Consider the following 26,257-nt stretch of genomic DNA (forward strand, 5'->3'; position numbering starts at 1 on the left):
TTAATGTCAGCAAGACAGAGATCCTTCTCATTGGGACCCCGGCTCCCTTTTTCCCCCTCACTCACTCTGGGCCCTCTGCCTTCACATTCCATTGAGGCTAAAAACGTAGTCGTCTTCGATTGTACGCTCTCCTTCTCTCCTCACATTAGACCTTACTAAGAAGGCTCACTACCAGCTGCATCTCCTCAGAGCTATTCTTCCTTTTCTTAATTACAGAAGCTCACTGTCTCCAGACCCCTGGTTCTCTCTAGGTTGGACTACTGCAACAGCCTCTTTCTCATTCTGCCTTCCTCTATTATCCACCCTCTGCAACTAATCCAGAGCAGGACTGCGAGACGTATCCTTGGCCTCAAGCCCAAGAGTCGTATCTCTGCAGCCCTGAAATCTCTCCACTGGCTCCCGGTGGCTGCAAGGATCAAATTCAAGACCCTCTGCATCGTTCACCCGGCTTTCTGGGGCCGCGGCCCGCACTACATCCAACTCTGCCAAAATACCTTCCTTCTCGAGCCCTTCACCCAGCTACCTCCAACTGCCTGAGGGTCAGACGCTTCTCCAGGCATAGAGAGGGGGGGTTGATCTCGCTCTCCTCTGCAGGTGCCTCAGTCTGGAATTGCCTCCTTGCTCTGCTCAAACTTGAGCTGGACCACCTGAAGTTCTGGAAGCTGCTCGACATTGCTTTTCTCCTCTGCTTTCTCTCTCTCCCCTACCGACCTACCTGTCACTCCGCCGACTGGTTGCTTGGCTAACCCCAGAGCTGCACTGGGTACCAGGCTCCTCCATGATCAGTCGCCACTGCACTGCCTCCGGGCCTACTTCACACTTGGGGGTTTTAACTGTAACCTCTACAGCCCCCTGCCTCCTTGCACTTACCCAGAGTCACGCTGCCCTCGCTGCACACACAGAGAAATGCTACCCTGATTGCACTGGCCCTTTCCCTCTCCCTGACCCTTACCCCTCTCCCTGCCTCTTACCCCTCTCCCTTCCCCCTGCACGTCTACACTGTAGCACTTGCAGGATCTGAATGACACAAGCCCTGGTAAGATAGTTTGTCTTGTCCTCCCTCTGTCTTCCCCTGCCCGAACCTTGTCGCACCTAGAAACACTTGTGTACAGGCGCGTTATACGTGACCTATATAAAGTGGGCGTTGACCCCCTGATATATAGGAATTTGACCCCCTTTTTTTCTGGGTGGCCAGTCCACCCTGTGGAGCCATCCACTCTCACCACGCAGCCCATGCTAAAAAAACTATCTTTGGGCAGAGCCCATCATCGCTGCAACCCCTCAGCTCCTGTTTATCTTAAGGGGGGCCCAACCGCTCTCACCACTGCAACCCTCGCCCACTTTCTAATCTGGGTGGCCCTTGGCGTTGGGGCCGCCCGAGACACTGCTCCGGCCGCCATTTTGACTTCAGGTCGTGTCCCTTTGCTTTGGGGATGCTGCCGTAGTCGCAGCTGCGCCTCGTTGCTCTTCTTGACTCGCCCTCTGAAGTGCGTTGTAAACACTTTTATTAACCCTGGTGTCTGCTACAGGACCAGCATGTAACCCGTATTACCTCCACGTCCACTCTTCCTCGTCCCAGTACTTACTTCATGAGGCACCTGCCTCGACACAGGACCTTCTTCTATTTCTTTAAATCTCTATAACTCCTCCCCCACATCCATGTCACTCAGTTTAATTTTTCCTGCCTCCGGCAGGTTGGACTTTTTCTTCCCGGTGCGGGGCACCAGGGAGCACCGATTGCTGGCCCCCTGGGGGGGCTGTGTGGCGCGGCCCTCGGCTCCCTCAGGTGCGGCGCTGCTCCTGGGCCCCCTGCGGGGCTTGGGGTCACAGTTCAGCTGGATTGCCTCGCTCGGTTCTTTGCTGGGCTCTGGACCGCAGCGTGAGCATTGTGTCCCGGGTCCTGCACGGCCCCGGGAAGGTAAGGAGAGGGGAGGACTGGGCTTGATGTTTTTCCCCTCTCCTCCTGTTTTGGCCGTCTTGATTCGACTTGGCAATGGGCTAGCCTTCCCTTTTGTTGTGAGGCCTCTCTGCTTCTTGTCGTGGGGTGACGGTGGCAGAGAGTGTTTGGGAGTGCGGGGGCTCTGTTCTGTCGCAGGCATGTCACATACCACCTGCTCCTCAGACACACGGCCCAGGATGCACCGGATGTTAGCTGCATTATCTGGGGGAAGGTAAGGAGAGGGGAGGACTGTGCTTGATATTTTTCCCCTCTCTTGCTGGTATGGCCATCTTGACTCCTTCAACATGCCGTTTTCCTCGTGCCTTGTGTGCACATCTTTATTGGAAATGATGGCAAGCACTTGGCAGTATGGGCTAAGCCTTCCCTTTTGTTGTGAGGCCTCTCTGCTTCTTGTCGTGGGGTGACTATGACAGAGTATTTGAAAGTGCGGGGGCTCTGTTCTGTCGCAGGCATGTCACATACCACCCGCTCCTCAGAGACACACGGCCCAGGATGCAACGGATGTTGGCTGCATTATCTGGGGGAAGGTAAGGAGAGGGGAGGACTGTGCTTGATGTTTTCCCCTCTCTTGCTGCTTTGGCCATCTTGACTCCTTCGAAATGCCGTTACCTCGTGCTCTGTGTACACATCTTTATTGGAAATGATGGCAAGCACTTGGCAGTATGGGCTAGCCTTCCCTTTTTGTTGTGAGGCCTCTCTGCTTCTTGTCGTGGGGTGTCTGTGACAGAGTATTTGAAAGTGTGGGGGCTCTGTACTGTCACAGGCATGTCACATACCACCCGCTCCTCAGACACACACAGCCCAGGATGCACCGGATGTTGGCTGCATTCCTTGCGTGCTGCCTGTGAATACGGCGCAGATTTGGACACGTCTGCAAGCGGCCGGAAGGGTACCGGCCTGGCATAGTCTACACTTTGGGTTCGAGTATCAGCGGTGCTGACTCGGTCCTTCAACCTTCCTAGACCGACGCATTGGAACGATCTAGAGCATGGGGCTACCAGCTACTGGATACAGGGCTCAAGCCACCTCTCAGTCATGTGGCGTGTTAGTGGTGTGTTTGGGTCTGTGCTAGCTATGGACGCAGACTCCTTGTCCTGGCCTCTTCCTCTAAACTGCGCAAGGGAACGTCGAAGGAGTTGATTTGCTTTTCCCTTGTCCGGCATGGGATTATGGAAAATGCATCATGGAAGTAACGGCCATGCAGGGGGTTCCCAGTGTCTCTTCTTTTAGGGCCTAGGTCCTCCGGTGCCGACGTGTTGCTTTCACGCCTCCTCTCAGACTTTTGGGAAGTGATAGGGCACATGGTGGCACATGTCTGTGCTTAGAGGGGTTCTCAGAGCCCCTGGTGCCGGTGGAGGGGAATGTCACTTCAGTGACTTTTCCAGTATAGGCATACCTCAGGTAGGGGGTTGCCTTTGATGTCGGCTATCCGGGATGGATTGCTTTGCCCCGCTTTGTGACAGTACTCTGCCCTTTTGACGCCAGCCTGGTGGCTCCTCTGTCAGCTGAGGGGGCCATAGTCTGCTGGACTTCTGGGCTGTCCAGTATCTTCCTTTTGATAGGTCAGATCTTTTTGTGGGCTGACAAGCATGCTGTTATATTGTGGCGCAGGCCTGTTTCAACGTCCTGTGATTTCCCTCTGGTGCAAGTGCAGTCACTGGCGGTTTTCCCTGGCTCCTCGTCTCTATCTTCTCGGAGGTGTATGGGACCGGTGGGGTTCGGCTTCCTGGGTAATGGGCTCCTTCTGGAGGGGGTATCAGTTGCCGTTCCGGTCTCCTCCTGTCCAGGTTTGCATGGTTAGGACTTTGGTACCCAGCTCACGGTCCAAGTAGTTGGCCATGGGATCCGTTCTCTCCGAACGGTTGTTGTGGGTTACCGTCTTGCCCGTTCCTCTCCCTGTTCAGGGTCAAGTTTTCTACTTGCGGGTGATCCTGGTCCATGTGCCTTCTAGGATGTGTCACCTGCTTATGGGTCTCAAGACCCTGCACTGCTTGTCCGGACGTCTGGGGAGAGCGTACTCTGGATGTTCTGGGCTGGGTTCTCAGAAGGCAGTATGTCTCGGCTTCCCTGTTGCTGAAGTTACGGGGCACGTGGCGTCTTGCATGTTTTCCAGTTCCTTGAGCCCGTCTTCGGTTACGTCTCCTGGTGTCTTATACTCTCTCCCACTGGCTCCCGACATCTCAGCTTTCGTAGTTTTGTTTTCAGTGTCCCCAGCACTGCGAGTGTCCCTGCTATGGTGGCGGGGGGTTTCAGGTCTACAGGCTGAGGTGTGCATGGCCTCTCCTACTACCAACACCAGCAGAAAGGGTCTACATTGGGGGTCCTCACAGCTCAAGGGTTGTGAGATCTGGGGAGAGCCGGCGATCATCCAATTGGCAAGAGTTGTGCCATTGTCCAAGCTCTGGTGTACTTCGAGGAGTTGCTGGACGGTCAGCGGTTTTTGGTCCGATCGGACAATACGACGGCCTTTGCATATGTCAACTGCAAAAGGGGTTCCGGCCACTCCTTGAATGCTCTGGCAGCGCTGATAGGCACCTGGGAGGACTCTCATCTGGTGTCTCTGGTGGCCTCACGTATCAGAAGGGTGGACAATGTTCAAGCGGATCTTCTCAGATGCCGGTTTTCACTCCTCTGCGGAACTGGTCCTGTTGGCCCAGGTCTTTGCGGTGACCTGTGTCAGATTAGGGTCCCTGGTTCTAGACCTGTTTGCATCCCCGGCCTCAGCAGAAGTTCCCCTCTTCTGCTCTAGGTTTCAGGCTGAGGGGATTGGGGGATGGACGCCCTCTCTGTACAGTGGCCTTGGGGTTTTCCTTTATGCCTTTCCGCCTATTCCCCTTCTGCCCCGGGTGGTTTGGCGCATCAGAGTGTCCAGGGTGACTGTGTTGTTGTTAGCTCCGTTCTGGTCCTGCCGGAGTTGGCTCCCCTCTCTGTTGGAGCTTCGGTCCTAGGAACCTTGGCTGGTTCCGAGGTGGCCGTGTCCCCTTCAAGGGGATCTGCGGTTGGAATTCCACCAGATTCAATGGGCGGTGTGGCTATTGCTCAGTCTAGGTTGATATCTCAGGGGTTCTCAGATCCTGTAGTTGGGTCCAAATGGATGCTCTTAGACCCTCCACTCTGAAGGTGTTAGGCAGACACTGGGGCCATTTCCGAGACTGGTATGGGCGGTCTGGGATCCCTCCCCTCCGTTCTGGCCTCTGCTATCCTTCAGTTCCTCCAGGAGGGGTTTTGACAGGGGCCTGGCAGTTTTTCCAAGCTTCGCTCTCAGTAGGCCTCCATGAAATTACTTTTGGGGGACTCCGACGGTCACTTGGATGGGGAGGTGTTGGTGGGGAAATTGATCCAGGGTTTTTCTTCTTCCCGTCCTTGTGCTGATAAAGGGCTTTCCTCTTGGGATCTCCCTCTTGTATTACGGTTCCTTCACGGGCCTCCTTTTGAGCCCATTTCCGAGATTGATATCAAACATCTTACACTGAAATCTGCTTTTCTTATTGCCCTCACTTCTGCCTGTAGGCTTGGGGAGATTGGGGCTCTCTTGTGTCACGCTCCTTTCCTGAGGGTGCTGCCAGACTCGGTGGTGCCGGGGTGTGGTCCGATGTTTCTCCCTTCAGTTTTCTCTCGGTTTTCACACCTCTCAGGGTCTGGTTCTCCCTGACTTCTTTCATGATCCAAGAACGCCTGAGGAGGTGGCTCGGCTTAACATTGATGTCCGACGGGACGCGTTGGAGTATTTGGCTTGGTTTGCTTTTTCCACCAATCTGATAGTCTTCTGATTGCTTGTGGTCCGGCTGGGGCTGGGCATAACGCATCTGTGGTTTCCATTTTCCGGTGGTTCTGGGTTGTGATCTCTAGGGCCTATGTGGCTTCTGGCCTGCCTGCGCACAATCGGGGGCGGTCTGCCAGGGGTTTGGCGGCTTCCTGGGCCGATGCAAGGAGGGTTTTTCTCTGCAAGAGATTTGTATGGCTGCCGCCTTGGCTGGTCTAGGCATTTTCATCAACCGCTATGGGTTGAGTTTCTCCCACTCGGGGGTTGGGTCCTTCGTGGTTGGAGTTTTGTCTGTGGGGATGTGAATTAAGAGTTATTGTGGGTGTGTTTTGCTGCACTGTTTTTGGCTCTGTGTCTCATTGGGACCTTTTCCCCGTTGCTGCTTTGGTATACCTCATGAAGTAAGTACTGGGACGAGGAAGAGTGGACGTGGAGGTAATGCTCTGATTACTTACCGGTAATCTTCATTACTCCTAGTCCTACTCTTCCTCGTCACAGTACTGACGCCCCTCCTCACCCTCCCTCCGGGGAAGGTCCCATGCTCCGGCTTGGTAATATGAAACTGAGTGACATGGATGTGGGGGAGGAGTTATAGAGATTTAAAGAAATAGAAGAAGGTCCTGTGTCGGAGGCAGGTGCCTCATGAAGTAAGTACTGTGAGGAGGAAGAGTGGGACTAGGAGTAATGAAGATTACCAGTAAGTAATCCGAGCATTAGCTTCCCCTTCTGGGCAACGGGTTACACATTGCGCCCCAGTTCTTGATGCCCCAGTTCTTGATGCAAGGAAATTAATTTGGAGGTACAACGCAGTCTTACCCATCTTAGAACATGTTTCACCCAGTAAGCCTGGGGTTATCAGAGGACCAAACCTTAGTCATGGGTCATGAGATGGGTGGAACAGACTAGCCGAACGTAACACAAAAATAACCGCATAAAGAACTGCAGTACAACCACCATTGCCATTATTTGCCTTTCTGTTGCTTGACTGACTGTTAAAAGAAACAAAACTAAGTGACCGTTTGCTCTAATAACGGTGTGGATTTTCTTTTGGAGACGTTGGGCCCCTCTCGGCTGATCAAGTGCCTGATGTTTGCTTTTGCCCTCGTAGAGGTTGCATGTGTTTATCACTCGTGCATAGGGTCTTCTCTGGACACAAGTGACCACGCGTATGGACGCCGCCCATCACCTCCCGTTTAAGCAATTAAAATGAATATATATATAGAACTATGTGCTGCTATAGAGGGCGTGTTTTACTAAAGATTCGGATGTAAAAGGTGCGTAACTAAATGCTTATTTGGTCTGAACTTTTTCAATTGTGAATGACCAGTTGAATTAAATGTTCATATTAGGATCTGTTTGCGTCACTTTCTGATGCTTGTGTCAGAGCCCCCTTTTAAAACTCGAACCCTGGTTCTACTGATACTCAGTAACGTTCTGATTGCCGAGTAATGTGTAAATTACCAGAACAAAATGCCAAGAGGCCTATTCATGTGTTTTGCCACTTGGTGGCGCCAGCAGCCGCCTTTACAAAAAAATAGACTGCACGTGGCATTTCCTTCTAATCCCTAGGAAAGCAAGACGGAACCCCTTTGTGTGCGTTTTCAGAGTCTGGGTGCTGGTCCAACATTGAGTAACGCACGGACACGCCTCCACCGCCTTCTTGGTGGCATGGGAGGAGGCAGGCAAAAATCTCACCGCCGCCATTGTTTTCCCCAATCGCCAGAGAAAATGACTCGTTCATCCGCCTATCGCATGGTCCACGGTGCTGAGATTCAAAAGTTGGAGGGGATAGTGGCTTCGCGGTGGCGGAACTCGGTTACGTGCAATAAAGGCATGCAGGAGTGCCACTGCACAAATACCCCGAGTTTCACAGCTCATTAGGAATTTAAGTGAAATGCCTCGGGCTCAATTTCAGTGGAACATTATGAGTGGAATTTTTATTCTCAAACTCCGCCAATTTTTTACCTCCACTCCAAATGAGGTTACCCATGTACAGAGGTTTTTGTTCGTTTTCCCCCCCCTGTGTAAACTAGACGGGAGGCAAGTAAATCAAGTGTTGCTGGAATACGCAGATGGTATTCCAGTTTGAATCGCTGCTGTCCTGCCACCACTGGGTAATGGAAAATTCGGAACTGGGTGGATTTTCAAAGTTATTGCCAGCGGTGGAGGTAATAACCTCTGGAAGTACTCCTTAAAATTCTGCCCCACTCTTGCAACTCAGTGTTACTAAATATATAGCTCTCAGCCATTTGTGTCACAAAAGCGGGTGAAAAACACCCGATTTTGGTTTTGGCCGGTGAGGGGCCCATTGAAATGAATGGGCGTGCAGGAGGCTTGGCGGGTGAGTCAGCTATTTGTAAGGCGGGTGACAGCCGCCAAAAGCGTGAGTTGAGCGCTATGTAAATGGTTTTGTTTCTTATAATTCATAGTTTGCTTTTACCAATTTGCAAACCAAAAACACTTCATCTTTATCATTTTTGTAAGCACTTGTATTTCTTGGATTGTCGCCCAACCCGTGAACATTGAGCCCATGAATCATAACGTGAACTTGGAGGAGGGGAAGAACTGCAGTCTGAAGAGCTATGAGTGCCCAAATATGAAAAGTGAAAGGCTGCATTACCCTTCACACCATCAAACGTGCATAGCTAGGTATCCTGCCTAACCAGCAGTACTACTGACGGGTCTGTTGCTAGGTCTGAAAAAGATCCGGGACTATGCTAATTTTGGGACTGTCCGGACTTTGGGCTAGCTAGCATTTTTGGTTGTAACTAATGACCTTTCATCCGGGGCTACAACCAAAAGACCCGGGGCTGTAGCCCCCTCCACCCCCCCCCAGCAACGACTGACTACTGGTAGTATTAATACTTAGTATTAGTTGTGCTTCCAAAGCCATCAGTACTACCAGTAGCATCACTAGCATGATGCACCTATTTCTACTAGCAATTCTGTTATTACTCCCGGCAATGACACTATACTGCTATTTGTACTGCTCTCGCTTGTAGTGCTGGTGGTACTACCAGTAATAGTAGCACTACCCCCAATACTACTGATGGTATCGTTATTACAACTAACCAGTATGAGCAGTCGCCCAAGCGGCTTAGGGTTGGGCCTCGAGATCTGGTGCCAGGATAGTGCCCCAGCTTTTCCATTCGTCTCCTAAATTCCTGATGGCTTTGCTCTTGCAGATCTCGTCGGCCTAATGAAATGAAGGCATTTGCTCCTGATAGTGCTCCCATCATTTCCTCCTGCTTGTATATTGTAGCTATGGGTTTCTATGCAAGTGTGCCCATCACTGAGCGATCCAGGTACTAGGGAGGGCTTTTCCTGCCAACACTGCTGGGAGAAGAGGGATAGAACTTCATGTCTGGGGCATCTGTCAGTGTCCGTTTCTCACTGCACTCCTAACTAAGCTCTAACTGCTGTTCAGGTCTGGTTTCTCTAACCCGATTTCCCTTGCAATCATGCCTGCTTGCTTTCTCATGTCCTATTTCCCATCCCCTTTCTCCATTCTCTCTCCCATTACTCCTTTAAGCCTACAGCAATTTGAATCATCCCGAAGGCGTGTGAAACACTAGAGGAATGCTACGCAAATACTGTAGTAGACTGCTGTCACAAGTAGTGGTACTTCTGGAATTGCCAGTGACCGTATTTGTCGAGTTGCTATTATTGCTAGTACTGTTACTACTGATTGCGCAATATACCTAAATTTGCAACATGGTTGAAAGTAAAAGAAAATGCAACCTCTCATTTTGGTTCATTGTTGCTCTTATGGAACTGCTAACTGTGCAGCCTCTCCACTAGTGTTGTCACTTTGTGTTTTCGTAATTAAAGGTAGTTCACAAAATAAGAAGACAACCTAAGTAAGAAAATAGTTTAAAAGTAAGATGAATGCATATAATTTTTGGTGGGAAAAATGAGGATGAACATGTGCTTCTGGGGCTGGGTCAAAGTAAATCTGACTGTCGAGCTTTGGAAGTCACTACACATATAAGTGGTGTTTGTCCCCAAAAGTGGTTTGTCCTCTTCCTACTGTGCTCCTTAAGGTATCTCTAACTTACACTCTGATTCGGTCTCTACACGGTTTCCCCATGATTCTTCCAATTCCGCACCCCTTGTCCCATATAATGCTTTGAAGCAACCAGAATGGAAATGAAACCAGAAACATTCATGCATACTTTTGCACACCTATAACCGGCTGCACCTCGAGCCATGCCTCTTCTTTCTAGAAGAGTTCTCCTTTTACAACTGAAAATGATGCAGGGATCACAAAGTCCTGCAAATTTACTATCTGTGATGTTGCTTTCTCATCAAGCCTTTTTGGTTTCAGGTATCACCAGGTTTGATCTTCTTGGGGATTTTGGAAGGTTTAACTGGCTTGGAAACTTCTACCTCGTCTTCCTGTACAACATGGTGTTTGCTGGTCTCACCACCCTGTGCCTCGTCAAAAAGTTCACCTGGGCCGTGCAAGCAGAGCTCATCAGGGCGCTAGGTGAGTATAAAGAGACTGGGGTGTACCTACTACGAGAGGGAGTCATCTTTCAGGATGATGGTGGAGGGGGGGCGGGGTGGACACGTTGACTATGGGGGTATTTAAAAACTGGGTGCATTTGAAAGAGGGGGGGGACTGGATGCAGGCTGGTACTTGGATAGTGTTTGGGCCAGGTGGAAGGTGGATAGGGGTGCTGGCTAGCGGAGTTTTGACAATGTGAGGAGTCTGCATACTTGGTATTGGGTGGATTGTACTAGTTACTACACTGAAGCATTGTAAGTAGTGTGGTTTGTGGATGGGCTGTGGGTTGTTCATTTAGTGTCCTAATGGGTCAATGTGTTGTGGGGTAGACATATCGAGTAGAAGGACGCAGTTGCCTGTGAAAGCAGCAGTCAATTCACTGAGAATCACTGGTAGCATGGAGTGTCTCTGGAAGATGCCCTCTTTTTCTTTGTATTTGAATGCTGCGCCAGAGTCCTGTGGGACCTGGCTTCAGCGTACCTTGGGGTGGGTGTGTTTGGTATCAAACCTTTTTTGTGGTGTTCCAGTTGGGTCAGTGCATGCATTTAATGTGCTTTCAGATTGTGGTCATTGGTGTTTGGCATGTAATGTTTTAAAGTTATGATGGTGTGTAGGGATGTGGTGTCGGTTAAGGTGGGAAGCTGAACTTTTAGTTGTTGGTTATTATTGGCATTGGGTGCTGCAGTGAATGAGGCCCTGCTATAGGTTACCTCCATCCATCAAGTCGACCAACATTTCATAAATGACATTTAGTAAGACAGCTGCAGAATAGTGAACATTTGACATGTGTATATACCCTGCAAACTGGCATGAACATAGACTATTCTTTACTGACACCTGTTGGCGTGGTAATGCTGTGGTTGTGATGTGGTGTGTAATGGTGTAAGTCAGTTGTTAGTGCCTAGTGCGTGTACGGCCTCGTATTGTCACCCCATGTTAGGCTGAGTGCCTCTGCAGGTATAGAATATTTGCGAGTTAGAAAGGTAGCTTGGGCCAATTGACAACTAGTTCTGGCCCTGGGGGGGGGGGGGTGCCCTTGTATAGAACGACAAACCTTGCATAATATAGCGTAACGGGTTGTAACTAGGCATGGAAAGGCACAAGTCATGAACGTTCATAAGGCATAAAAGGTGCAACATGGCCGCCTTCCCACACTCCTCAGTGCCTCTGCAGATAGCTGCAGACCTCTTCCGCTTTCAATCTCATTATGCCAGCATCAGCTCTTTCTCTTTGCCTCTCTGATGCATTGCACACAGTGCTCACCCATGTGTGAAGGGACTATGGGTAAGAGGCGGGGGGCTTCCAAGAGATTCCACTCATTACACTCGGAGCAGCACTAGGTATTTGGAAGCACTCCCTTTTGGTTTGGAGAAACCCAACTCCACAGAATTAAGAAAGCGGTCCCCGATTTCTCAATTCTTAGTGTGGTAGTGCGAGGGGACTAGGGGGGTGGTCAGGCCGAAGGAGGGAAACCCCACATTGAAACAAATCTGATGACAAATGGCCAACGTTTGCAGTCGTTGTAGAACAGTTCTAAAATTGAAGTCAACCTTTAGACATGGAACCCCGGTTGCATGGAACTCGCCTTGGCATGAGTGATTACACGGAGTGCGGGGGCAGGTGGAGGTCAAGGGGTCAGTCTGACCATAACATTCCCTTAGAAGGCTTTATATCTACTCCCAAGTTTGAAGATTCGTTTTTACATCACAGGTTTTGTTATGGAAGAACAGTTCCCCTTTTGTAGACTTCTACACTTTGTTTCCCTGCTTCACAAAATGTTGGGAATTAACACTTTGCTCACACACGAGATTAAATAAGTGTGTGGTTCGTGCAGGTGCTAAACAATCATTGCCAGTTTATTGCAAGCCTTTTACTTTGAAGCCACCTAAAATAGGCCATTGTATTTGGTTATTTATATAGTGCTCTTTCCCCACTTGTGTAGCCTCAATGTGCTTTTTTTGGTAGGAACACCCTCAGTGACCGTAGTCAATGTGCTGGAAAATTCTAAAAGGTTTAGCTTAGGAGATGCGTGTGTGCATTGTGCCGGTCTAGGATTTGGGTGGCTGACTAGACTCAACTAAGCAGCCCAAAGAGAGGCAAGGCACGTGGGTGGGCGATGTTCGTGGTTTGCGATAGACTGCTATTGTTCCTTTCGGATGGTAGTCGCTATATGCTAGTGGCAGAGGTGTTGAGGTACGTTAGGTGTTTCAGTCTGGACTATATGCGCTGCTAGACCGGAGGTGCATAGCCATAGCAGCATTTTACGGTATGCATGACTGTGCCTGCGGCCTGTGTCCACACTGGTGGTGTAAGGTATACATACCATAGGCTTCAAATTTATTTGGCCGGAGGTTTCAGAATGTACTAGGCCGCGAAGGAGGCTGCACCTACATTTGAGAGTCCTGTATGGTGGCAGAGAGGCCTAGGTTTCGCACTACAGTAGGTTTCACAATATAATGGGCAGAGATGGAGGCTATACCTAAATTTGAGACCCTGTATAGTGGTAGAGAGGCCTGGGTTTCACAGTATAATCATACAATACAAAGCAGACCACACCACAGAACCAACCCATCCTCACGAGGAACACCCAAACAAACTACAAAGCTTTCCTGAAATATCAGTGGAGACTTTCGTCAAACTGGTAGATCAAAGCAACAATTCAGGCTCTCCCGAAGACCCCTGCCCCTGGACATATACAAATCTATCCTCAAACAAGGAACTCCAATGGAATACCATAGGAATGTCCTCAACCTTTCAATCTCAACAGGTCAAGTACCACGGGCCTTCAAATCGCGGTACATCAGGCCGCTACTTAAAGACACAGCAGGAAACGTAGTGGACTTATCCAACTACAGACCCATCTCCAATATCCCGTACATAGCCAAGTCGCTAGAAACGTACATCTACAATACGACCCAAGATTTTATATAAGAACACTGCCTACTAGACCAGGCACAAATTGGCTTCAGACCAATGAGAGGAACGAAATCAGCTCTCCTCTCAATATGGGACAACCTAAAAGCAAATGCAGACTGGGACAACAGTACCGCCTTGATACTTCTAGACGTATCTGCAGCATTCGACAGTCAACTACGACATCCTCATAACGAGATTAGAAGGGCTGGGAATAAGACACCGCCCTACTATGTATCAAATGCTTCCTTACAAATCTAACGGAAAGTGTATGGATGAAACCTTTCAAGTCCAACCCAGGAGTCTCCACATACGGAGTACCACACGGATCATCTTTCTCCCCGCTTTTATTCAACATCTACCTGTACCTATTAATCAAAATCATTAGAAGACACAGCCTCACATGCTACAACTACACTGACGACACACAATCTTCAAAATACAAGACGCTAGAGAAGGAAATGCAACACTAGAGAACTGCCTTCTCTCTATATTCAATTGGATGAACCTAAACCACCTCAAAATTAACCCAGACAAAACAGAAATAATGATCGTCACAAAAAAAACAAGAAATTCAAAGCAATGTGCATTACGCACAGAGCAATACACAACCAAGGTGCAGAATTCCTGAGAGATAAAACTACGCCTACACCAACCAACAAGAACGCTCGGATCAAGTGACGACATCTGCCTAGAACCAAAACCCTACAAGAGTAGAAAACTCGGAGGATCCTCTTTCTCTCACCAGGCACCAAAAACTTGGAATGATCTACCAAACAATATACGGAACACAAGAAACCACCTTGTATTCAAGAAACTGCTCAAATCCTGGCGCTTCACTGCGCAACTAGAAGACCACCCACAAGAACGACCACACCGCTAAAACAACGATGAATAATGATACCGTCCCCGGTCCCCGCCTAACAATCAACAACGAACAGGACCCAACGAACGCACTCCACAACATTACATAAGAGGAAATGAGAGCTAACCATAAGAGGTGGACACTAAAATCTGAACACAAAGACCAAAACTGAAGCACTCAGACGACTCACCCTTAGCATCTCCCTACACCATACCAGAGGGACTAACGGACAATTCACTCAGATAATAGGGAAAGACACCACAACCCGACCCAGATCCAAGGAAAGAACATACTCTCGAATCATACTATAAATAGTTCATCAGAATACTAATCCACACATAGGTCATTACAAACAACAAGAAGTCCTCAACGCCAAAACCTTGATTTGTCAGGCACGGGCCATCCTCCCATTGTACAGGACCACCAGATCTAGCAGTGCTCTGGGATTGTACTGAACCGCTCAATTGTTTCTAATATCCGGCGGTGTATGGTACCACACAGTATTGCTCTGCTGGCCATAGGCCTCTCCCACCATATATTACTGTCATACATGTCTACTTTCGCGCCAGGCAGGAGCCCCGAAATCTAGGCATCCGGCCATACTGTGAGGTCTAGCTGCAAAACTTGGCCCACTAATCTATACGCTCAAGCTCTTCTGCATACTTAACGCATTTATAAACTCTCACAACCACCTCTCGTGCCACATGCACTTCACCACACCGCAACAGCACACAAGGCCCGATATCGCTTCGATACTGGCACCAAAAGCTCAGCGCACGGTGTATATCGAGATGAAGCTGCCAACAGAACACCACCCCTCTCACTATCCTACTCCCTCTTCACCCTACTAACCCACCCCCACCATCTCGTTTGCAGATCCGCCAGAGCGCCCTGGGACCAACTCTGTTAATGACGGTGCGCGGTACGAATACCTCCCAACATTAACATAATCGGCAGAGATGGAGGCTATACCTACATTTGAGTCCTGTATAGTGGGAGAGGCCTAGGTTTCACAATGCAGTAGGCTTCACAGTATAATAGGCAGAGATGGAGGCTATACCTAAATTTGAGAGTCCTGTATAGTGGGATAGAGGCCTAGGTTTCACAATGCAGTATGTTTGGGGCTATACCTAAATTTGAGATTCTTCTAGATTGGGAGAGAGGCCTGTGTTTCACAATACAGTAGGATTCATGTGACGCAGGCTAATAATCAAAAAGATATAACTAAGATGTGGCAATGGCTTACATTTGCAATCCTGTCTAGAAGTGAAGCAAGTCAATATTCAGTCAGGAATACATGTGGCACTGGCCAACACTCGCAGTCCCGTCTAGATGTGACGCAAGCCAATAACTACAGTCGGAGCTACATGTGGCACTGGTTAACGTTCACACTGTTTCTGGTTAAGTTGGTTGGTTTTAACTTCCTGGCAATGTTTGAGGGTGAATAGAGTGGCAGGGCTTCCAGAGTACAGTGGTTGCTGTTCACCCCACCCGGGCCACACCTACCTGGGTATAGGGGTGTAGTGGTATAACGGTATAGATACAGTGAACAGCTCAATTGAACTAAAATAAACATCACATTGATTATACCGGTATACCGTTTTAGGGCCTGCAGCTATTAAGTGAGCTTTTCAATCTGATTTGGAAAGGCTACAGTAAGCAAGTGCTGCACATTCTGGATCTTGCACTGTGGGTTGTGGCGTTTGGCAGACAAGAGCATAGTTAAAGTGAGGCTACGTAAATGCAGCTTTGATGCTGGAATCGCTCTTTCTCTGTGATTAATAGTCGGGTTAAAGATCAGCCGATTTGTAGTTTTACCACCAATTTGAAAGATGGGTAACTACACATCCCAGAATTCAAAGGGGAATTAACTGGATGCCCTTCTGATGCATGTCAAAAAAAAATGTTAGGCCCAGTGTTCATAGACTCTACAGAGCTATCAGTGCTTTGTGCTAGTATGTAACCTCCCCTCCCCCACCCCACTGTCCTCCGTGTAGATTTACACAATGGCACTAGAGCTGTTGCTTCGCTTGATCCTTCACCTGCCTTCTGCATATGGCACTGGACTCAAGCAGGCAGGACGGATTCTACATTCAATTTGAAGTATCCAGAGCAATGGGGGTGAGATTTCTCAGGTCTATCCTCTATTTGTGACACCACCCCTGAAAGCATTCATCCATCTCAAGTCACATGACAAGGGTCCTAATGCGCTAAGACCTGGGGGAAATGGTAATGATGGGGCTGTGGTGGTCTAGGCCATATTTGTGCTGATATGTATTTTAACTTTGTCATTTTCAAAAAGTTTTTGTGCCACTATCTTTAAGAAGGTAAATGAACATGTATTGCAAGAATCAAGAAAAGAAATAAACGGTGCCCACTGAACGCTGTCATTTTAGGATTCCATGGACAGTGGTGACTCCAACATCAGACCTTTATAATACACCAGCTATAAACAAACAGTAAACCAGCTATAGTGATTTGATCAATAGGCAACCTTTCACTGAGTGTGTGTTGGCTATGACATTTTGAAAAAAACGCAATGACATGGGCTTTCAGACCTCGCATGAGTGACTTTTCTCCCTTTAATGGGATGAAGCGTTATGAAAAGATTTATGGCTGATCGTAGTGAGGGGTCATGATGCCGATCCCGTGTGGTTCCAAAATAATGCAGGTCGAGGCAGATTTTCAAAGCTATGACCTGTGACTGAGCAGCAAGCTCATTGCTCAAAATGTGCATTTTAACACTTCCACTAGTCACTCTTTCATTCAAGGCGATCAACGAGTGAGCATCATGAAAGACCAAATCTGCAGCCGCCTTAGATTCCTGGAGGATCAGCTAAAAATGTGCAGAGAAGTTTCAAAATGCTGACAATTTATGACCTTTAAGCAAATATTGCTTAAGATTAGTTAACTCCACCTGCTATACCGCGATAACCATCATATACTGTAATTTGGCAATAAGGTTATCCTACCGTTATAAAACCAATACCGTGACACCCCTACAGTAGTTACTGCTGATTGATGGCTGGCCACTAGCGTCCCCTGCTGACACCTGCAGACACTTTCTGGAGCTGCCATTTGCCCAGCAGCCCCTGCGGCTAAGGGCCGCAAGGCAGAGGGCAGCCCCGGTCAGGCCACCAGGTCAGGATAAGGAGGGGATGGACCAATAAGGTCCAGGGGGGGTCACGGGCGGCAGGACTGAGAAGGGGTTGGGGAGAGCTGAGACACGTTTGTGGCCTGAGAGGGTCACGCTCGCAGAAGCGGCATCATGATGTTATAATGGGGGGGGGGGGGGGGCAGTGGGACCAGACTACACACTCAGCTGTTGCCAAGATGGAAAATGGCACAGGGAGCTGGCATGCAGAGGGTTAGGCCCTCGGAGCACACCAGGAACCATTTTGACCAATAAGGTCCAGGGGGAGGTTGCAGGAGGTGGGACGGGGGGGGGTGGAGCTGGGACACGGGTTTGCGGCCCGCAAGAGTTGGGCTCGCAGAAGCAGCGCCCTGATGTTCGGATGGGGGGGTTTAAGGGGACCAGACTAGACTCACCTGTTGCAAAGACGAAAAATCTATGTGATACACCCACCCAGTGGACCCCTTTTCACAGAATAAAGTAATTCTGCCCATTCTGTCCTTTCCATGGTGCATGCCTGGCATGCAGTAAAATATAAATGCATCCAAATTAATGTGGTCTTGCTTAGAACACTTCTGTGACTTTGGCAGCCTCTTGGTGCGTCATGGTGTGAGTTGGAAATGCCTCTCCCACTAAAGTTCCTCTGTTAATGGGAGCACACAGGAAGTACCAGAGTCCTGTGTACTGGTATGATTTCTTGTGGTTTGTAGAGATGGCACTTGGGTGTTTTTCATCTGGAGAGGAGAAAGCAAGATCTGTCGGCTTCTTGCTCTGGGTCACCAAGAGAGCTGCCGGGCTCAGGGGTAGTGGGGGTGGGTGGGTGGGGCGGGGATAGGAAATATCTGATATTGCATGCCCTGCTGTGAGCTATAAGTGACTCTATGGGGGTTAATGATGGTGCCTGCAAACCCAAGGTTGCAGTGTGTTCGGGGATCCATGTATGTACTTTAGAGCTGATGGTGGATTTAAAGGTGGGTACATTATTTACGGGCGAGAGAGAGAACATTAGGTAGACTCTCGAAGTTTTTATTAATTTCCCCTACCTTTTCCTTTCTGAAGGAGATGGCAATCTTTCTTCCGACCTGGACCTTTTGGGAGGAGGGGGGGGGGGGTTAAGGTCCGTCTCCTACACACTTCTGGAACATTCTGCCTCTGAAGGGGGATACTTTTCCTTCGTTTAACCATAGGGTGAATCTTTTTCTGTCTGAAGAGTTTTTGTGCTAAATTAACACATATTTCAGTCTTCCTGTGTATGGTGACTAGGCTAATAACGATGTATGCATTCATCATGTCTATCTCCCTCATACACGTTTTTAATGCCACATGTTTGACATGTCTTAAAAAGGGATTTTCGTTTTTCTTCCATTCCGCTATTAAAAAGCCACTTATCTGTTGAAAGATGTTGGTTTTTCAGAGAACGCAGGTTTCTTAAAGTATTTTGAATGATTTTAACTTTCTCTCAGGAGACTGTGTCTAGAGGACTCATCGGTACAATGGCAGTTAGAACCTGAAGATGGCCTCCTGGGTGGGGGCTAGAAATGTCGACGTTCCATTGGTTGGGACAGAATGCCCCCAAAGGGACATAGACGCGCTACTAAAGTGAGCCTAAAAGCTTTATTATTAGCTATAATATTTAAAGTTACCGAGGATTCAAAGCCTGTTGGCGAGGAATATTCAAAGCATGTGAATCCATGAAAGAGACCAATGCTGGAGAACAGGGGTTACAGTTAAGCAACATACTCCTTACTTGAGTTCTAGTGCTGGATATGGTGAAAAATGTAAAACTGACAGCATGCCATATAGATCTTCTGCAGTGGTCACTGGGCACATTTTATTTCCTCAGGGGGTATAGTCTTTGTACCTCGGTGCACCTTTCCCTCTGTAGTAGCACTTAAGTAATTTTTCCTCTTTTCTCAACAGGCCTTCATAAGCTACCTCTCCCGGTTACCCGGACATGTGGTCCCGGTAAAATCAGCTAAACCAGATGTCCTCACGAACCTGTTGCAACATCGGCACATTGATCTTGGGAAGGATGCTGGTCCTGCCTGGTTTGCATAGGGATGGTACCAAAAGGAGAGCAACTCTTTCACCCTTTGGGTGGCTATTTGCCGTTGATGATCTCCAGGTAGTGCTGGACCTAATTTTCCCAAGTGGAACCTGCGGAACGCGTGTACCCTCTGACAAAGTGTAACGCTCCCAAGAGTTGTTCTGGATGCTGGCTTGGGTGCAGGTGCCATCTCCTGCTCCTACGCCATTCACGCTGCCGGAAAGGCTCATTACAGTATTTGAGTGTCCTCTTCTTCAGGGAAGGTTGAGAGGCTGTGAACGGAAACGAGGTTGGCAAAATCTCCAACACTCCATTAACTTCAACATGTGAACTTTAAACTTTTGATTTGATGCCTCCACTTACAAGGTTTCATTCGAAGCAACTTGGGGTATTCTCCTGCCTTTCCCATGATCATCCCTTCTGTTCAAGACCACCCTTTTATGTGCAGTAATTCAGAAAACGGCTCGCTGATGAGAGCATTGTGAAGCCAGGGCTGGGAAGTTTTCTGTGACGGTAGAAAGTTTAACCCGAATGTTCTGTGAGCGTCTTGAACCGACCTGACCCACGCCTGAGAGGCTCCTCTCATTGTATCCCCTCCATTGGTTTTAACATGAATCTGCTGCACACCAATGTACGCTTCATTTCATGATACCTCAAACAATCACCTCTAAGTGGAAACTGGGACCAGCATAAAAGTGTATCGGAGCATCCCAGGGACAAAGCTTTCAGCATCTGAGGCTTTCCAGCATAATGCAATATATGGATTGATGTGGAGTGCAGTTTATTTGTGCCTCTCACCGATGGCACTGTGTGAATTGGTGTGGAGTGCTGTGCTCAGCCTCTAGTCTGAGGTCCTTTCTGAGCCCTCTGTATCGGGATTGGTGTGGATTTATTTTCAGCAATCACCAGTCTGAGACTGAGTGTGCTATGGCACACAGTCTGGCTATACAGTCCCCGTGAGTTCCTTCTGTTGAATGAAGTGAACTTCTTGGGGAGCGTTGGCATAGTCCTTGTGTCGGTGGTGCTTCACTTGTTTACATGTTTGTTTGCGTTGGCTGGGCCCAATCTGCCACAAAGAGTGGGACATACACCCTGAGAGACCAAAGTAAAGGGATGAGAGTAAAAGGTTGCTTGATTGTACTTGTTACTGAGGGTAACTGCTCCTGTATCTCTTGCACTTGATGTAAGAACCCAAAGAGCAGTGCATCTCTTCACCTGTAGAGTTTACACACCATTTCAAGTGCAATAATCCGAGGTACAGTGCCCACTGTTACCTGTCTGTCCTTTGAATTTAAATGACATGTGATGTGTCTGTGTTTGTGTGTCTCAAGCACCTCCTTGCACGTTTGTTTTGTTTAATATCTTTGTATTGTTAATGTGTGTGGCTGAGAAACCCTGCTGCTCTTTGCACCACTATCAAAGGGCAGTTGTTTGCATCTTTTCACTTAACCTTATTTTGTTGAGTTTCCATCCTAAGATTCCCCAAACCCACCCAACAGTTATACTTATTGAAAAGCTTCCCTTTCAAGCATCGCAGGACTTCTGACCGAAGCGGACAAAACAGTGACACTGTTGGCATGCTTACCACCTGCACCCTTTAACCACCTGCACTAGTCAGTTGGTGAAGGAAGACTTCCTCATTGGAGTACAATCCCCTAATCGTTTAAACTACTGCTGTTTTATAGCCATTGTAAACAGCTCAGCAGCACAGGTCATCAAACAAACGTGAACTAGAACAGGTATTTAACAAATGGGTATATGTAAGGCTTATGTTTATATTAAGACTGCCGGGGTAAAACTGCACAACCTCCCTTACACCCTTTGTACTTCTTGATGCAATTGGAGGATTGCATGTTGTAGCTATTGGCATAGTTTTGTCACCCTCTGGTGATAAAGTAACCTATGTTACTAGAGCTCATTTATCGTGTGGGCTTTTGATTGGCACTCTATAAGATTCTTGGTACTCAAATGAGCTTTGCTTGATGCAGCTTCTATATTTTGGATCTCCACTTTGAATCCTGGACATGCTGGTGCCACTTCACAGCTTGCCTAGCCGATCACCACCGCCTTCCAAGTAGCTAGGGCGTATGAAGAAATGTTTTGGCTGGACCTGGGTCATCGTGCGTTGCTCACAGCTTCATATTGGTGCCCCTTACTCTTTCCTGCTTCACTTTGTTACACACTCCCACACGTTTACTGAAGTGGAGGAGAAAGGGAAACACCTAAAGTGTCAGTGTTTCAGACCGGCCCATTCACTTCAAGACTCAGCTACTTTGAGCTCTTTTGGGAGAGGTCCTACAGTAGGATCACTAAGATTGATGATTGCCCACCCACCAAATGTATTGGGGCTGCATATGGGGAGCCAGGGGTAGCCTGTTAGATAAGATGGGACATTCTTCGGTTTTCAGGCACACCAAGTCTGGATCATTTTTGTTGTTGCTGGGGAAACTAGGGCAAATTACCATAATCTGACCTTCTCACAAAGCTGGCCCTTAGTCCTGTGATGGGCAACTAGGTCTGAGCCATCTTGAAACATCACCTTTTACAGCCATTCTTGATCAAACTGTGAACGTTGATGCTCCCTGCGACTGAAGGGAGGATTTGTTTTTCTTAAATCAATTTCCCAGGTGCTGGATGTGGTCTTTCAAATAGAATGTCACTGTTTTTTATCACTAGCTGCCGTTGTCTACATTGTGTTGTGCATTCACATTTCCAAGTTGTTCAGTTATGTGAAAAGAGCATATTTGCCTTCAAATAAACCACCATCTGTTTTTAAGACTGTTCTTTTTGTAAGTAAAATCCTATTTAGAAGATGTGTTCTGTGTAAAGGGAAGATCAACACACTGAAACTTAATTTTAAATATAGCCATAATACAATTAACCACATTCAACAAGTATTCTTTTTTTAACGGACTCATTCACTTGTTTCTTCTCAGTTATTTTACACCTACTATGCACTTTCAGATTTATGTACACAAAAGGTTAAAATGAAAAGGTTGAAATGCCCACCATTTACATAGCAACAATGAATGCAGACTGTTTCCCTTTAAGAATCTGCTTTAGAGGAAGTGATGGGAACTAGCCCTGTATGGGAGGTCTGAGTGGCCACCTCTATTGCTGAACTAGATTATAGACATTTGGTCTAGCCAAACTCACAGGTAACATATGCAGACCAGAAGAGCAGCCTTAAGGAGATCAGGGGCCAATGCGGAAGTACAGTTAACTCATAGGCCCAGCTAAGTAATGAAGCAGCACACAGAAGTATACACATTTCTAATAGATTGTGTCCTCCCAGTTATTCATTATCTTTGATGGACTCCGATATCCTGCCCAAGCTTTGGAAACTTTTTCACAGCAGAGGACGCTGTCGTCACCAACCTCCTGTACCTTGATGGCATCTGTCCTCGACTGACATCTCCATCAGTATAAATGTCTGCACCAAGCCAACGGGGGCGGTGCAGGTTTTTCCGCACTGCTGCTACAAAACGGTTCACTCGCCTACGCGTTTATTCTTATTGCGTATTTTGAGTTCATTCGATGTCTACTTCGAAAACCGGTTTCAAAAGATGTTATGACTGCGGTTCCAAGGTGTTGGTAACTGGCCTGCATCAAGTATGACTTTGTTTGTATACAGGCCACATAGTCGACGACTGTGGCTCCTGTAAGTCAATGACCGTGAAGGCCTTAAAAGAAGGGAAGGGGAAACTCGTCCTAGGCAGGTCTTCCCCAAAGTCCGCTTTGACTACCCTGTCGAAAATAAGATCTTAGGAGAGAAGTTTCTCCCTACCGGGGTCAAGAAATACAGCAAGCATATGAAGCATTCCCAGTCTTGGTCTTGTCACTTCATCCCTTTCAAGGAAATCCAGAAAGGGGTGCCATTGATCTGTCGTCCTTTTCAGAATCCTCACCTGATTAAAAACGGGGAAAGCTTTCCTAAAAAGACAGCTTCTAAAGCAGAGTTGGAAGAGTTCTGCAAAACAATGTTGGAGGTATTCACAAAGGCGGCAACACCTACGCCGTTGGAAAGGCATAAAAAGGCTTCCGACTCCCCCGCGCTGCGCCAGGCCCACAGAGTCGAGTAAAACCTCTGTTCATGAGCCTAAGAGCCCAGACAGAGAAGTCTCGAAGGTTCCTTGAGCGTCACTTGTGGTCTCACCACCTAGAGTGAACGCAAAGACAACTCCATCTAAATTCCTATCTGCTCTGTTGAATGTCTCAACTTTGAGCCCCTTTGTAAAAGCCTTCCATGTCCTAGAGTCCATCTAAAGCTTACAAGCCACAGGCGAAGATTTCAGGAAGAAAAGAGCCTTTTATTTGGGTTTGGTCTAGATTATGGGACACCTGGTGTCCCAGAAGAGCTCCTCTCCGAAGACTCTAGGATGAGAGACCTGGTTGACCCCCCCTAAAAATGCTAGTAGGCTAGACACTTCTCCAGAGGTGGAGTTTGGTTTACCTGAAGGTTCTGAGCATGTTGATGCATCTTACATAGCTGTCATGTCAAAAGGTATTGACTAAAGTGACTGGGGTAGAGCTACTGTGGGATTTAAGCAGGATGATGTAACAGACTTCCTTGATAAGGGCAAAGAATCCCATCCTGCCAATCCACACTGCAGTAAAACATTTGTGAAAACCAGATTCTACACCTGCAGTGAACAAAGACCTCACTAAAAAGTATAGACCCCCCCCCCCTCTATTGATCTGAAGTTTCTTTCAAAACTTGCAAGTCCGGAGAGCTTCGTAGCACAAGCAGCCACCTCCATCCTACATAGGTGTGGCGCAGGCTAGCATTCTGCCAGACATAGATGACAAAAGACTTGATGCTTTGAGGGAAGAGTGTTCTCAGCCGGGAGCATATCATTAAAGGCAGTTAATGTCACTTGTGCCTTGCCCAAGTTTTCTTTGACTCTTTGGGAAGTTGTTGCAATGGCGGTTGTGCCCCGAGGGTGAGGAGCGAGAGGGTTTCCTCAGTATTATACAAGACGGAAAATACACCATGTATTTTCACTTCAGTCTGTGCTGGACACGGCAGATTATATCAGCTGCTTCATGGCAGCTAATACTGTTCTAAGGAGATTTGCATGGCTGCGGAAGTCAGGTTTTGCACTCGATGTGCAAACTAAGATTTTGGATATGCATTTGAAAGGATCTCTGCTTTTTGGCTCGAAGGTGGACGAAGTTTAGAAAAACTCCAGTCTTCAAAAGCTGCTTGTAAATCTGATTGCTGCAATTAGTCAGCCGCAGCAGGGCTGGCCGACTTCTTAAGGTTGGAGGGGCCAGTCATTTGGGTTTTACTTAGTTGGAAGATCGAAAGGCCAGTTCTATCAGAGGACAAAGGAGACAGACTTGTGTGTCATGAGGACGTGGAGGCAGAGATGCGTCAACACCCTCTGCCTCTTTGCCATTTGTAGCCTCTGCAGCTCCAAAACTGCTTTGAGGCCTTAACCTACAGGACTGTGGTAGGAGGCAGGTTATCGCGGCATCTGAAAGAGTATTACTGCTGATGCGTGGGCTCTGCAGACAGTTGCTCATGGCTACTGCCTTCCTTTTGTAAAAAGGCTTCCAAACTTGAAAGAACCAGACCCGCTCCTCTTACAGAAAGTTTTAACCTGGCTAGAGAAAGGTGCAGTCGAATTGGTATTTGTAGCGGAGGGGAATCAAGGCTGGTACTCGCCGTACTTTCTAGTCCCGAATAAGGACTGAGGATTGTGGACTTGAGATGCTTAATAAAGTTCTCCAGCATGGGGTCTGCCAGAGATTCACATGCTCATGAATATTCCCAGTCAGGCTAAGAATCCTCGGTAAAGAAAAAATCAGTTTAGTTTCTGAACTGTTTTTTTACTAGTAACCAATCACTGGTCTCTGGGTCATACTGCCCCCAGCCATTGACTGCCCTCTACCTAAGCCCCTCCTCTGGCAGCCATCTTCAGCTTTTTACTGCACGTTCAAGTGTTGGGATCCTCAGGCTATAGCTCTTGAGCTTTTACTGTGTTTTGTGATTTTACAAAGAATTTACTGTTTTTTACGGTCAATCGAGTCTCAAGCTCCACCGATTCTACTTCCGATCAATGGGGACCCGTCTTGCAGTTTTTCTACGCCCCTCAAGGGCGAATTTTCGTCGGGTTTTCGCTTCTTGGAGGATTCCGGAAGATCTCTGAGGCCTACCCCGCGTGGACATGGCCCAGGACAAAGGAAACCTGACACCTGGATCCAAGCTGTTCAGGAGCCGCCCTGGATGCGGATTACATAATGTCTTCAAGGAAGATGAGCACTCTCGGTCCCTCTACTGCCTTCACGATGACAAATCCCACGTGGAGAAGGACTGCATTTTGTAAGAATGTCCAAAAGGACAATAAAGGATAGTCATGCTCGACTTACCAACTGGCTGGAGGAGGAAAGCCCAGCAGCAGGTCAGAAGAGGAAGTCCGAGCGGTCTTCTAAGACCTTTGAGGGCGCTCCGGCGATGGGGGCCCAACAAAAGGCAAAGCACTGCGAGTCCGCGGACACCAGGGGCGCCGATGGTTCGGGCTCCTTGGCTGCCAGGCAGGGCGCGATGTCACTGACGCCATCAATCACAAGCCAACGCTCTGGCTGAGTGAAGAGGAAGTTGGAGAACCCAGGTAAGCTTCGAGAGAAGCCCCGGGCGATTCCCGATGACGGCAGGGGGGGGGGCAAGGCAGCAACCCCAAGGTGAAAGCCTCAGGCACGCCCAAAGTCGCAAAGGCCCGGATTCACCCGGCTAAGGCCTCGATCGAAGGAGTCCTGGCTGCCCTGGTGAAGCCTGTGGAGGCTACCCCAGTGGAAACAACTTCCTGGCCTAGAGATTCCCTGCCACCCGGAGGGAATCCTCTTTTCAGCCAATCAATAAGACCCCCATGAAACCCCGGGTGGAGAAAAGGGGGGGGCACGGTAGCCATAACGGACACTGATACCACTTCTGAAGATGAGCTGGTTGGCGTCGCGAAGATCCTGGACAAGAAGTTCGAGGAAGTCCGATCCTACGGGAGGTATCCCGACTAGGCGGACTTGGTAAGCGACGGTGGAGCCAACGAGGAGCCGCAGATCGTGG

The 26,257-nt window shown here is 48.3% G+C and overlaps 1 protein-coding gene across 1 annotated transcript in view; it reads left to right on the forward strand.

Annotated features, from left to right (window-relative positions):
- LMBR1L (limb development membrane protein 1 like) overlaps positions 1-21,967 on the forward strand; it is a 271,100-nt gene extending 249,133 nt beyond the window's left edge. Inside the window, exons 16-17 of the mRNA XM_069653833.1 lie at positions 10,051-10,212; positions 19,065-21,967. Of these exons, the coding sequence (XP_069509934.1) occupies positions 10,051-10,212; positions 19,065-19,123 (221 nt within the window). The 3' untranslated portion in view covers positions 19,124-21,967. The remainder of the gene's footprint in view (positions 1-10,050; positions 10,213-19,064) is intronic.
- The last annotated feature ends 4,290 nt before the right edge of the window (positions 21,968-26,257 follow it).

This window comes from Ambystoma mexicanum, chromosome 3q (assembly GCF_040938575.1).
Source record: "Ambystoma mexicanum isolate Mex_15411 chromosome 3q, UKY_AmexF1_1, whole genome shotgun sequence".
Classification (NCBI taxonomy): domain Eukaryota; kingdom Metazoa; phylum Chordata; class Amphibia; order Caudata; family Ambystomatidae; genus Ambystoma; species Ambystoma mexicanum.